Source organism: Lissotriton vulgaris, chromosome 4_1, assembly GCF_964263255.1.
Source record: "Lissotriton vulgaris chromosome 4_1, aLisVul1.2, whole genome shotgun sequence".
Lineage (NCBI taxonomy): Eukaryota > Metazoa > Chordata > Amphibia > Caudata > Salamandridae > Lissotriton > Lissotriton vulgaris.
This window is the reverse complement of record NC_141691.1, coordinates 748,786,371-748,800,234: the sequence shown is the minus strand read 5'-3', so window position 1 is coordinate 748,800,234 and position 13,864 is coordinate 748,786,371. Positions and strand designations below refer to the sequence as shown.

At 46.2% G+C, this 13,864-nt stretch overlaps 1 protein-coding gene across 4 annotated transcripts in view; it reads left to right on the top strand.

Annotated features, from left to right (window-relative positions):
• EXOC2 (exocyst complex component 2) overlaps positions 1-13,864 on the top strand; it is a 1,143,674-nt gene that overhangs the window by 950,722 nt on the left and 179,088 nt on the right. For all 4 annotated transcript variants that reach the window (XM_086965054.1, XM_086965056.1, XM_086965057.1 and 1 more), the window contains one exon: positions 9,630-9,746. In XM_086965054.1, coding sequence (XP_086821180.1) covers positions 9,630-9,746 — 117 coding nt within the window. The remainder of the gene's footprint in view (positions 1-9,629; positions 9,747-13,864) is intronic.

The following is a 13,864-nucleotide window of genomic DNA, read 5'->3' as shown; positions in this document are numbered from 1 at the left end:
TCCCAGTTGAATGTTTGTTGGGCAATGACCTGGAGAGCTCTCTATGGTCAGAAGTTGAGTACAGGACTCATGCAGAGATGTTAGGGATATCATCACATGTCCTTGCTGTGACCAGGTCACAGGCCAAAAAGTGCCTCTCTGAAGCTCAGGTCTTGGATCCTGGAACAATGGACCAAGCACCTTCCAAGAAGAAGAACAGGAGGGTGAAGGCTGTGCCTTCCCAACTGCCTACAAGTGAGGATCAGCCTTCACATGAAGCTGGTCTTGAGACCCCTGAAGGAACTGTCTCTGAAGAGCTTGAACCTGATCAGGTTGAGTTTCTGGGGACCAGGGGGACCTTCTAGGGCAGACATGGAGCAGGCTCAGTTAACCTGTCCTTCTCTTGAACCCCTCAGACAGCAGGCTGCTGCTGAGGCTGCTGGGAATGCTCAAGGTGCCCATAAAGTATATTGGGATGATGGACTCCTTTATTCAGAGGGTAGAGACCCAAAGCCTGGTGCAACCAGGAGGTTGGTTATACCTCTGCAATTTAGGGGCTTCCTACTTACCTTGGCCCATGATATTCCTTTAGCAGGACACCTAGGCCAGAATAAGACTTGGGACAGGCTTGTCCTCACTTTCACTGGCCTCACATGTCTGAAGACACCAAGGAGTTTTGTCGCTCCTGTGTAACCTGCAAAGCCAGTGGTAAAGCAGGTAGCACCACAAAGGCCCCCCTGATACCACTACCTGTGGTGGGGGTACCCTTTGAAAGAGTGGGGATTGATACTGTAGGTCCAATGGATCCCCCTACAGCATCTGGGCACAGATTCATACTGGTGGTGGTGGACCATGCCACCAGGTACCCTGAGGAAATTCCACTTAGGACCACAACAGCTCCTGTTGTGGCCAGGGCCTTACTTGCCGTTTTCTCCAGAGTGGGGTTTCCTAAGGAGGTAATATCTGACAGAGGTGTCAACTTCATGTCAGGATATTTGACAGCTATGTGGAAGGAATGTGGTGTCAACTACAAGTTCACCACTCCTTACCATCCACAGTATAATGGGCTTGTTGAAAGATTTAACAAGACCCTAAAGGGTATGATCAAAGGATTACCAGAAAAGCTCAGGCGGAGATGGGACATCCTTCTACCCTGCCTTTTGTTTGCTTACAGAGAGGTCCCTCAAAAGGGGGTTGGCTTCAGCCCCTTTGAATTGTTGTTTGGGCACCCTGTAAGAGGACCCCTATGTCTGGTGAAGGAAGGATGGGAGTTACCTCTCAAAAAGCCTAAACAAGACATAGTGGACTATGTACTTGGTCTCCGCTCCAGGATGGCTGAGTATATGGAAAAGGCATCCAAAAACCTTGAGGCTAGCCAAGAATTACAGAAAGCTTGGCATGACCAAAAGGCTGTCTTGGTTGAGTATCAGCCAGGTCAGAAGGTATGGGTGTTGGAGCCAGTGGTCCCAGCAGCACTCCAAGACAAATGGTCTGGACCCCATACAATTCTGGAGAGAAAGGGGGAGGTTACCTACTTGGTGGACCTAGGAACTCCCAGGAGCCCCCACAGGGTGCTCCATGTCAACAGACTAAAGGCATATGTCAACAGGGAAGACATGGGCTTGCTCATGGCTACAGATGAGGGACAGGAGGAAGAGAGTGACCCTCTCCCAGACCTGCTCACTCAGAACCCTGAGGATGGCTCAGTTGATGGTGTGGCCTTAGATGGCAGCCTCACTGAACATCAGCAACATGACTGTGGACAGGTTTTGCAGGCATACAGGCATATGTTCTCCTTGACACCCAGTCAGACTAACTGGTGTACCCATGTGGTGGACACTGGTGACAGTCTTCCTGTAAAAAGCTAGATTTACAGGCATCCTGACCACGTCAGGGACTGTATTAAGACTGAGGTGCAAAAGATGCTGGAATTAGGTGTCATTGAGCCTTCGGAGAGCCCCTGGGCTAACCCAGTGGTTCTGGTCCCCAAACCTCACACCAAAGATGGCAAGAGAGAGATGGGGTTCTGTGTGGATTACAGAGGACTCAATGCTGTCACCAGGACAGATGCACACCCTATTCCAAGGGCAGATGAGCTCATTGACAAGTTCGCTTCTGCCAAATATTTGAGCACATTTGACTTGACAGCTGGCTACTGGCAAATCAGGTTAGCTGAGGAGTCTAAAGTCAAAACTGCATTTTCTACCCCAGGTGGGCATTATCAATTTGTGGTAATGCCCTTTGGTTTGAAAATGCACCTGCAACCTTCCAAAGGTTGGTGAATCAAGTCCTTACTGGGTTGGATGACTTTTGCGCAGCATATCTGGATGATATTGCTGTCTTCAGCTCCACCTGGGAGGATCACCTGGTCCACCTGAAGGAAGTGCTTGAGGCTCTGCAAAAGGCAAGCCTCACTATCAAGGCAACAAAGTGCCAGATAGGGCAGAGTAAAGTTGTATACTTGGGTCACCTTGTAGGTGGAGGCCAAGTTCAACCACTGGAGAGTAAGATCCAGACCATCAAGGACTGGTCCCCTCCAACTACCCAGACTCAGGTCAGAGCTTTCTTGGGCCTGACTGGGTACTACAGGAAGTTTGTTAAGAACTATAGGTCCATTGTGACTCCTCTTAATGATCTGACATCCAAGAAGATGCCCAAAAAGGTTCAGTGGACAGTAAACTGTCAAAAGGCATTTGATGACCTGAAGAAGGCCATGTGCTCTGCACCTATCCTGAAGAGTCCTGACTACTCAAGAGAGTTCATTGTCCAAACAGATGCTTCTGAGTTGGGAGTGGGAGCAGTGCTTTCACAGCTTAATGTAGATGGTCAAGACCAGCCCATTGCTTTTATTAGCAGAAGGCTGATACCCAGAGAAAAACGTTGGTCAGCCATTGAGAGGGAGGCCTTTGCTGTGGTGTGAGCCCTGAAGAAGTTGAGACCATACTTGTTTGGCACTCACTTCAAGATTCAGACCGACCATAAGCCCCTCTTATGGCTTAATCAGATGAAGGGTGAAAACCCCAAACTACTCAGGTGGTCCATTTCCCTACAGGGGATGGACTTTACAGTGGAGCACCGCCCAGGGACTGACCATGGCAACGCAGATGGTCTCTCCAGGTACTTCCACTTAGAACATGAAGACACAACTGGTCAAGGTTAGTCTAATGTCCCTGCGTTTGGGGGGAGAGGTTATGTAGGAGAGTAGGGTCTGCTATCCTATGGTCCCCCCAAATTTTTGCTTTTTGCCTCACTGGTTTATGACTTAATGTGGCTGTGGGCCTGCTAATCAGACCCACAGCCTGCTGTTCTCTCTCTAAATTACTGCCAATGTACTCTAGGCGCATTACGAATTGGAACTGGTTCACCTTATTGGCCCCTGGAACAGTGTACCCTAGGTACCCAGGGCATAGGTGCATCCAAGGCCTACCAGGGGCTGCAGCATGTATTGTGCCACCCCTGGCCTGGCCTCCATATTTGACACAACTGGCTGATCACTCAGCTGGGGCAAGTTGGTGTAATCACCTCTTGCTTAGGTTTAGTATACCTATACCTAACCTAAACTGGACACATATATTCCTATCAGCCACTCCTATGGAAGGCCTCATCAATCCTGGAGGCAGAGTGCCTGGAAATATGCGAGATGGTGCTCTAGCATGAGCTGAGCCTGTCTGCAGCTGTCGGGAACAACTCCCTTAGCTGTTCCGGGATATTGCCATACCATATACTCTTAAGTGCATTATAATCCTCGCGGTTATATGCTAACTTTGGTTTGGCTTTATCAAAACATGTCGAGTAAGGTGTCATACGATTTGGAATACTATCCCCTCGACAGATCTGTCGACGGGGATATTATTCCACCCTCCTAGAGGGGCACGACATGTGCGTAGCCTTAACCCCGGTTAAAGTTAACCAGAGCCTCAGCATCACAAAATGGATGCTGCCACCACAGACACAAGTCTGACCTCCTGCTGCTGGGAGTCCTTCCAGCGAGGGAGGCTTGGACAAAGGGTTTCCTGCCTTGGGAGGTGCGAACACCACCCCAGACAGGATTTTGTGTATTGGGTAGGACAGGGCTGAATAGATTGAGACATGCCCGGGGCACACAAGGTTTCCTCGTGCATAAGCCAGTCCAAACCGGTCCTGGGACTTTCCAGACCCAGGCCTGGCGAGGAGCTGGACAAAGGAAAGCGGGTGTAACCGCCCCCCTTCCTGGTCCCACCCAGAGGAGGGACCTAGCAGGTGATCCACCCCTCAGATTGGGAATAAGAGTGGGAGCAGTGCCATAGCACCTCAGATCATCCTGAATCAACTTTAAACGAAGAAGACGACTGGACTTCGACATTCTGCTGCACAGAAGACTGAAGAGCATCTCCCTTGTGGCCTAGGAGTGGCCACCCTGTGAACACAGGCACCAACCAGCAACTTGACGTCTGCTTTGCCTCCCGCCTGAGCCCTAACCCAGAGCCTGACAAGACCCAGACTCCCAGACTTCTCACAGCCCGATCCACAGTCCCTGCAAAGAAGGGACCCGTGGAGGCACAGAGAGACGTGGGACCGCACCTCTTGGAAGACACCCGTAAAGCTGACTGCGCAGCATCAGAGAACCCCCACCACCGAGCAGCCCTTGCACCGAAGATCAGCCCCCCAGCATCTCCACGATCTGCGTGGGGCCCTTTTGCATTGTGCCACTCGACGCGCCATCCCGGCCACTAGCCACGTGGTCAGCGGCCATCTTGGCGACGAAACCGACAAACTACACTGCGGGTCTGGTTGCTCCAGACTTGCCCTCGCTCCTGTAAAAAGGAGCACCCGCTCTAACCTTGCTGGTCCGAGTGATAAGCCTTTTTCGATTCCTGCGTGGCTTGCATTAGCCAAGGCCTGTTTGCTCCAATCAAGTTGCCGACACCGCCAACAGCGAGAAGCCTGCGTGGGACAGCTCGTGATTGACTCCTGGACGTCCTCGACCCCTGGTGTCCACGTGGCTGCAGAGAGAAGCTGCACCTCAACGCCTGTTTGCACCCGACATCGCCTGGTTCCAATCTGGTTCCACGGTAGTCACTGGCTAGTGACTTTGAACATTGTCCCCTCTGCTTTCAGGTCTTCACAACTTCAGATCCACCCTTGGATCCACCGGAACTCTTCACATCGAGCCGCCTGCAGCATCTTCAGCTCCAAGCACCATCGACCAGCGTGACGAAACCCGACACTACTTCGACCCTATGCACCCGCTTCCTGTGAGTGAGGTAACTGAGCAACGCCGGTGTTCCCACACTGGTACACACCTCTAGGGCCTGTGTCTTAAGTTTCAGCTTTCTAGGTCACTCGGAAGGTTCCTAACTAACTAACTTTACAACTTTTACGCACCATAGACATTGCATTGGTGAGTGCGTGCACTTTAAACACTGCACCCGAGTCCCACGGGCCTTTCCCGACTTAGTCACTGCTAGTCCCGATCAGCTCCAGCGATTCCCAAGGCTCTAGGCCTATTTCCTTTTCGATTGGTATCTCTTATACCACTTTCTTAGTATATGGTTTAGGTCGCCCCTAGGGCTCATCCATATTGTGCAACTTTTGTGTATTTTAAACTGTGTTTTGTTTAACGCTTGTGCTTCTGTGCTCATAAAGAGTTCAGGGGATATTTGTAGTTGATAAATATATATATATTTTCAATATATATCTGTGTGGTGTCCTTTCATTTGGTATTCAAGGGGGTTGTGTATGGTAATACAGCTGGCTTCACATGCCTTTCAGAGTTTAGCCTAAGACTGCTTTGTCCACGTTACCACTAGGATAACTGGTCTATAAGGTTGACTTACAACCGATCATCATAGGGGTTGCTTGGCATGGTACAAGGTGATCACTAGAACTAGTGAGCATCATATACCAGGCCAACTTCTCACAGTCATTCTGGTTCAAATTTTGTGGGGTTTGGACTAGTAGTGTTTGTGGTCTACTTGAACCTGCACAATGTGAAATCTTTTATCTGATACTGCAGATGTTGTTTTGAAGCAATTAAAAATGTTATTTTACCTTTTTGACTTGACCCCATCATCAATAGAATTCTCGAACTCCTGGCTGTGGTATTGACTCACATATACAGAACTCAGATTCACAACTTCCCTTATCAGGACCACTGGCTTATCGCGTTACAATTCTGAGAATTAGAATTGTGACTGATGCTTCTTGGTGGAGCAAGCGTTTTAGAGCTATGGGTTCCGCAAATGCTAGTTGCTGGTTTTGTTATCTGAACGTCAGATTCAATATTGTGCGTTATTTTTGGGATTGTGATCATTTTGTAATAGAAAGTAAAAAGATTTTACGGACAGTATTTTTAAAGTGCGACTCTTACCAGATTGGAGCCCCTAACGCACTACTCTCCCTGAAACCGTTTGATATTGGAGAAGCGTTGGGAAAAGTATATTAAGACAACACAATAAAGATTTTGTTTTTAAGTTTAACTGCCATGCTTTCATGAAGGAGCATGCATTTTACTTTGTATTTTGATTTTATGTATAGAAACAGATACATTTAATTGCTGCATGAATTCTGAACCTATTTAAAAGTTTTTTTTCTGGATCTGTGATTTTGGTGTCATTTCATTAATTATTTTGTGCAGTGGTTGTATTTCTTTCTGGGACTATTTTCTTAACGATTCTGTATACAATGCTTTTTCTTGCTTTGTTTGAGATTAATGTATTTTGAGAAATATAATTTATTGCAGTTGTGCGCATATTTCATTCTGTAATTTATATGAGCATATTTATCATAAATCTATCAAATAAATTTGGAATTCGATATCAGGTTATCACCATCCTCAAAAAGAATTCTACATTTTGATTAAACCTGTGATCTCATGTTTGATTTGGGGTTCTCCCTCAATCTTCAGGAGTAGCTCTTACACTGCCTTCAGTTTATTAGTGTGTTGGTAGGCCAAGGTGGAAAAGGTGTTTTAACTTAGACAAGAGAGTTTAGGACATTTAGGAGATAAGTCTGATCTTTTGACCCTCAGCTGCACTGCTTGTGCTAAAATGTTGTGCTTGCTGAGACTCCGTGCATCATGCATTTTTCTCAAAGGCTGAAGAAGCTGAGAAGGAGGCCTCCTGAGACCAATGGAACCAGCATTGTGGCATTCTATCCAGTGTTGATAGTGTTCCAGTCACTGCAAGCTTATCTACTGTCGTAGTGGGCAAATGGGACAATTTGACAACTGACCACCCTTTTCCTTCTTTCCTGTGCTCAGGAGACAGTAGAGAGGGATGCACATCTATCTGATGTGATCTAAGATCACTCTGCAAAGACAACAGTGACTTTGGTGGCTCTAACAAGAGGGAATCTGTTGATAGGTGTCTGTCAGGTGTTGACTTGATTAGCTAAGTTCTCACTCTAGAAGTGAGGGTCGCTTTGCAAGGGTTGTTTGGTATGACTAATTGATTTCAAAATATTTTTGCAGTCATATCCACCTTCTGTTGAGGGCATTCCTGGCAGTGGCGGCTGGCAGGGAACAGGGGTGGCGGGCAAGGTTAAAAATAAAAACCACTTAACTCTTCACGCCACCATCTCTTCTCCATCGTTGCTTCTGTTCCTGACGAGTCCAGGAAGCACACAGGCTGCCCAACCCCAATCACAACGCTGCTTTCACCATGACAGAAGCATTGTGATTGGTCTGAGGTCCGTGGTTCGGTGCTGTGTATTACAGCCCGGTGGAGAACATGCTAAGTGTGCATGACTGTTTGGCCGGCCTAAGATGGCTGGCCAAACCGTCATGCGCACTTAAGTGCATGAACCACTCCTCCCCATGTGACACCAGCCCGCACCGCCCCAACCCAGCCCGCAGCTACGAAAAATAAAATGATAATAATAATGTTAACATTATTTTGTTTTTCCTTTTTCCAACGCTCTCAGAGCAGTGAGGTGACCTTCTTCCGCCTTAGCGGAGGAGCCGCCCCTGATTCCTGAGGAGTCATTATAAGATGATGATTCTTGGAAAAAAGTATCCAGCAGAAGAACAAGTTACTTTGGTAGCATTTTTTGGGTGGTCCTCATTGAAAACCTTTCTCCCCTTTTTTAGTGAAGGTTTTTTATAACTTCTCTGTGATATAAAAAAAGATGTAGCTGAGCAAAATAAAATTGTGGGATACTCTCTTCGCCACATTTATTCTATATTCTTTCCTCCTTAGCTCCCTGGTACACTGAAAAGGGATGAAACTATTGAAATGTGGTTTCTTTATGGGTCCATATGGTTAGATCAGGAGAAGCTGAACAGATCTGCAATAGAAGCTGCAATGCTGGCACTTTCTGACACAGGGGAGCAGTCATACATTTACCTGCTACTGCCTAATCTCCATATCCGGAAGACGCATTAGGCAGACAGAACCCTGCACCTGTTGAGTTGAACACACCAGACGTACGACCGCAGGAGAAGCAAGATTGGAATGGGTCATTGTTTGCACTGCAGATCACCTTCCCAAGCTTGCCCTCTCTGAAGGAAAGGGTGGCAAAGACATTATGGAACATAGGAAACCAGCCCGTGGGCTGCTTGGAGTCATACACTGAGTTCTTAGGGCTAAATGCCAGTATTGCACAAGATTCCTATTGAAGGGACAATCATCCCAGTACGATGCTAAAGCCCAACAACTTCAGGGTCCGGATTGAGGGAAAAGGAGATGTATTCCTATGGGAAATACTATAAAGTAAGCAGAAACAGAACATAAAGGAGGGCCTAACAGGAGAATCCTTATGTAATCATCCTACTCCTGTGAGTTCATGGGATGCGCAGCGACTGCCAGGGCATTTTATGATAACTCTGTAGTTTCTTCTTCAGGCAGGTGAGGATACTTGTGGCGAAGAAGGAATCTAGAAGGTGGGAGAAAGTGAAGTTGTGCTTTGACATAAAGTGTGCAAATAACTCCCCTGTTCCATGTGAGAACTCTCATATGGTCCCTAAAAAGATAGGTGAATGGATGGCAAAGAAAGCATACATATGCAAACCTGGACTGTATCTCTCAAGAAAAGTGGAAGAGGGTATAAAATAGAACTCAATATGAATGTTCCCAAAGCTCTGAAGTAATGATCTGTGACAATGATAATATTCTTTTAAGCCAGTAAAGGCATAAGACACAACGTCCTTGGATCCTGCCTGCGTTATCCCATCCAAGGTTCCACTGCAGCTGGTGATTATTTCTAGGTTAGATCTGTTCTTTGGATGGGCATTCAAAGATTAGAACTTTGTAGGTATGTAGAGTATCTACCAGAAGAAGGTTTACTGAAAGGGATCTGTTTTCTTCAATAGAAACTAAGCAACGGGACACTATTGAGTGTACCTTTCAAGCTATCCACTTTCTACTAGGTGTTTCATTTGTAGTATTAACCTCATTTCTTGCTTTTCACGTTTGCAGTATGTGGAAAAATTTGAAGTAAAATTAAAATAGAACAAGGTATTGTAAATGATACAACTAATAGTGGAAACAAAACCATCAATCTGGGAAAATCTTAGGTACCAGTCGTCTTGTTGAGTTGCTTCTACTTCATACTGTTAATTGCCTTATTAAATAAATAAAGATACCAGTTTTCCCTGCTCTGTTATTTTATTTTAGAATGCTTTCATTTAGATGTTTGCTTTCTTAATAGGTTGTAAAACTATTTGTTTATAGGAACAAAGGCTTTTAATTGTCCTCAGTAACTGTCGTCATCTGGAACGTCACACTTTCCTGAACATAGCTGAACATTTTGAAAAGCACAGCTTCCCAGCAGTAGAGAAGATAACACAGGTATGTGTTAGATTTTTTCTGCAATGGTTCTATTTCATTGTTGTCTAAGAATTTCAACAAGTGTGACTTGCTTGTGGGACAGCCAATCCTGTCTGTGTTTTTAGGAAAGTATAATATTCTGTTCATAAAATATAGCTCTTATTTTAAGAAAGTGCTCAAAATTAAGTCATGATGTAATCTTAGGTTCCACTTTAGGAGTGGTCAGTTCAATTATCTGTAATAAATATTTAAGCTGTGATCATTTAAGAAAACAGAAAGTTATTTTCCTGACCCACCTGCACAGACTAGACCCTCCAGCTCTACCAATTTCCTTGGTACGCTGCTCGTTCTAGGGCCAGTCTGCTGAGACTATTGAGCATGCGAAAATGGATCCATATTACATCTACTTATTCTTTAGGACGTTCTTTAGATGTGCCCATCGATTAGGTAAGGTACGTCTGTGCATGCTGTGCCTGACTTTGGCAGTTTGGGGTTTTGCAGACCTGCTGAAAATAAGTACCAGGTGAGACATCTTGTCCTCTGATGAGAGAGGGCTGCTACATAGAGCAGACTGCAGTGCTCCTGTCTGTTATCCTGTCTTTTTCTCTGTGGCGGGTAGATGGAACAGCACGGAGACCAGGTCTTGGGATATAAGGTTTTATTTTACCAAGGGTTTTTTTCTTTCTCAAAGTAAGTCTCTCCCGGGCCAAGAAAGCGGGGTCCGTTGTTACTAAGTTCTCAAGCGGTCTTCTGGCGATGGGTGAAAGGTCTCTGGTTGAATACCCTCTGTGAGGCTCTCCTCCGAGGGACATGCGAGAGAGGAAAGAAATACCACTGTCAGTTTCTTTTCTTTGAGTTTGTTATTCCCACTATAGGAACCGGGGTAGTGAGGGAACACCAGTGCATGAGTGTATATACAAATACTATATACACAACAACAGGGTGGTGTGAGTGAGGGAAGTGCGGGTAACGTGGGGAGGGGTTTAAGCCAGTGAGACGCTACTTACAGAGATATACAAAGATATCAGCGTTTTACTCGTGGCAGTCAACTACATCCTTTCCCCGCCTCCCCAAACAGCCGGACACACGGTGACGCACCTGGCTGAGCCACACTCATCGTTGAGTGTGGCTGGGCGATGCACAGAAACGTTGGCCTCCAGGCACAAGAACCTCCTTCTTCAGTTCTTCGGTACCTCTCGTTTTCGCCTCTGTCTCGTGCGGTTCTTCTCCTCCTCGATTCACCAGCTCTCCCTTGCAAACCAGCCGCTCGTCGGTGACGTCACACGCCGGTGTTCTCTCTTCCATCTTTTTCAACAATCCCGTGGAACCCAGTCATCCGCAGGCGTGTACATGAAGTCCATGTACGCATAGTTAAAGGGGCCATCCTCGCTTTCGTCGCTGTGTATGTTCCACAACTCCTCATCGTCTGTTGGCCACTCATTCTGAGGGAAAGGTAAAGAGGGAGGTGTACTTGTATTAGCGACCCACCATTCGCTCTCATTGATAATCCCCTCCGCCAGCCCGGGCTCTTTGTTACATTCCTCCATCCCCGGATTCTCCCGCTCGGGGAGAGGAAAATTCCTGGATAGGAAATCCGCATTGCCATTCTCTCTACCTTTCTTGTGTCTGATGACAAAGGAGTAGGGCTGCAAATATAGGAACCACCTCAGGAGTCTCGCATTTTGTGACTTATTTCTGTACATCCACTGTAGTGGCGCGTGATCAGTGTACAGTACAAAAGCTTTTCCTTCCAGATAGTACTTCAGCTTTTCTATGGCCCACCGTATGGCTAAGCATTCCCTCTCTATTGTAGGGTACTTCGCCTCTCTACGATGTCGTTTTCTGCTTATGAAAAGGATGGGATGTTCCTGGTTATCTTTTCCCTTCTGTGAGAGTACCGCCCCTATGCCAGTATCTGACACATCTGTGGCCAAGAGTTTCACAAAAATTTGAAGCTACGACAACTGGGCTGGTTGTTATGGCAGTTTTTAGGCTTTCGAAAGCCTGTCTGGCTTCTGCCGTGGGTTGCTGAAGACGTGTAGGATGTACCTCTTTCTTAAGTAGGTCAGTAAGAGGACTGGCCATTTCAGCGAAATTGGGCAAAAAGCGTCTGTAGTAACCTATTAACCCCAAAAAGGCTCTTAGGTTTCTCTTTGAGGAGGGGAAAGGGGTAGCTACTATGGCTTTTATTTTCTCCTCTTGGGGTGCGATGACTCCATCCCCAAGCATAAAGCCCAGGTATTTTACCTTGGAGTAAGCAGCCCTTGAGTTTTTCGCATTGATGTGTAAGCCAGCTTTTCTTAGAGCCGAGAGGACTGTTTGAAGGTGTACCAAGTGCTCAGGCCAAGAGTTACTAAAAACTACTATATCATCTAGATACCCCGAGCAAAATGACGTATAGGACTGTAAGACCTTATTCATTAATCTCTGAAACGTTGCTGGAGCACCATGAAGTCCGAATGGCAAGACATTAAATTCGAAGAGGCCATCATCGGTAGAAAAAGCTGTTTTACACCGATCCTCTTCTCGGAGCGGTACCTGCCAATAGCCTTTTGTCAGGTCCAATGTGGTGATAAAACTAGCCTCCCCTATTCTCTCGATTAGCTCATCCACTCTTGGTATGGGAAAGGCATCGAATGAGGATATGGCATTTAGAGCGCGGAAGTCCATGCAGAACCTGGTGGTGCGTCTGGCTTTGGTACCATTACTATGGGAGATGACCAACTGCTCTGGGACAGTCTAATCACCCCCAGTCTTAACATCTCTTGGACTTCTCTTTTGATGTCTTGTCGCCTAGCTGCTGGTATTCTGTATGGTTTGATTTTTACTTGTTTTCCCGGCTCTGTCTCAATTTTATGCTCTGCCACCGTTGTGTGTCCTGGAAGGTCCGAGAACACCTCAGAAAAGACCTGAAGAACAGTCCTTAACTCGTTCTTCATTTCCGAGGACAGTTCCTCATTCACTGGAAATGCGCTTAATGTAGACTGACTTGTGTATGGGGGTAACCCAAATTGATTATTCTTGGGTATGGGACCTAACCATTTCTTTAGGAGATTTATATGGAAGCACTGCTTCCGGGAGGGTGATATCTGCAAACGATATGTTGTATGGCCTATGGTTTCTATGACTCGGTAGGGACCCTTCCATTCCCTTTGGAATTTTTGTGAGGATGAGGGTAAAAGAACTAAAGCCCAATCCCCAATTGACAATTTCCTCCACTTTTTCCTCTTATCATAGGTCTGTTTCTGTTTTTGTTGATTTCTCTCTATGTTTGAATATGCTAAGTCCCTTAGCTTCCCTAGTTTACTCTTTAATTGTTGGGTATATTCTAGGAGAGTTTTTGATTCATTCACGTCCTCCTTTTCCAAAGCCTCTCGAGTTATTTCTAATAGGGATCGGGGTTGCCTCCCATACAACAGTTCAAATGCCGAATAACCTGTACTGCTTTGAACTTGTGCTCTTAACACATAGAGGGCCAACGGTAGCAGCAATTCCCGATCTTTGTTTTCCAGGGTGAGCATCTTTCTTAGTGTTGTTTTCAGTGTACGGTTATACCTTTCCACAAGACCGTCGGTCTGGAGGTGGTATGCTGAGGTATGTATTTGTTTAAGATCTAAGGTTTTGCTAACTTCTTTCATGAGTTTGGAAACGAATGGTGTTCCCTGGTCCGTTATCACTTCTTTGGGGAATCCCACCCGGGAGAATAGTTCACGAATTTCTCTGCTATATTTTTCGTAGTGGGGTCCCTAAGAGGAAAAGCCTCAGGAAAACGTGTGGCATAGTTGATTATCACTAATGCGTATGAATTCCCTTTAGAGGACTTAGGGAGTGGACCTATTTTCATCCCCACTCTCTCGAATGGTTGTCCGATAATGGGTAAAGGTTGTAGGGGTACCGCTGGTGGTTTGCTTAGATTGCGTTTCTGACACACCTCGCAGGTTCTGCAGTATTCAGTGGCTTCTTTATATATGCCCGGCCAGTAGAACCATTTCACTATATTCTGGATAGTTTTCTCGGACCCTGAATGGCCTGCTGTTAGATGGGTATGGGCATAAAAGAGTATTTGGTCTCTGAAAGCTTTTGGTACAAGAAGCCGACGACTCTCTCCTGCTTTTCCCTCCCGGTACAACAGATCATTA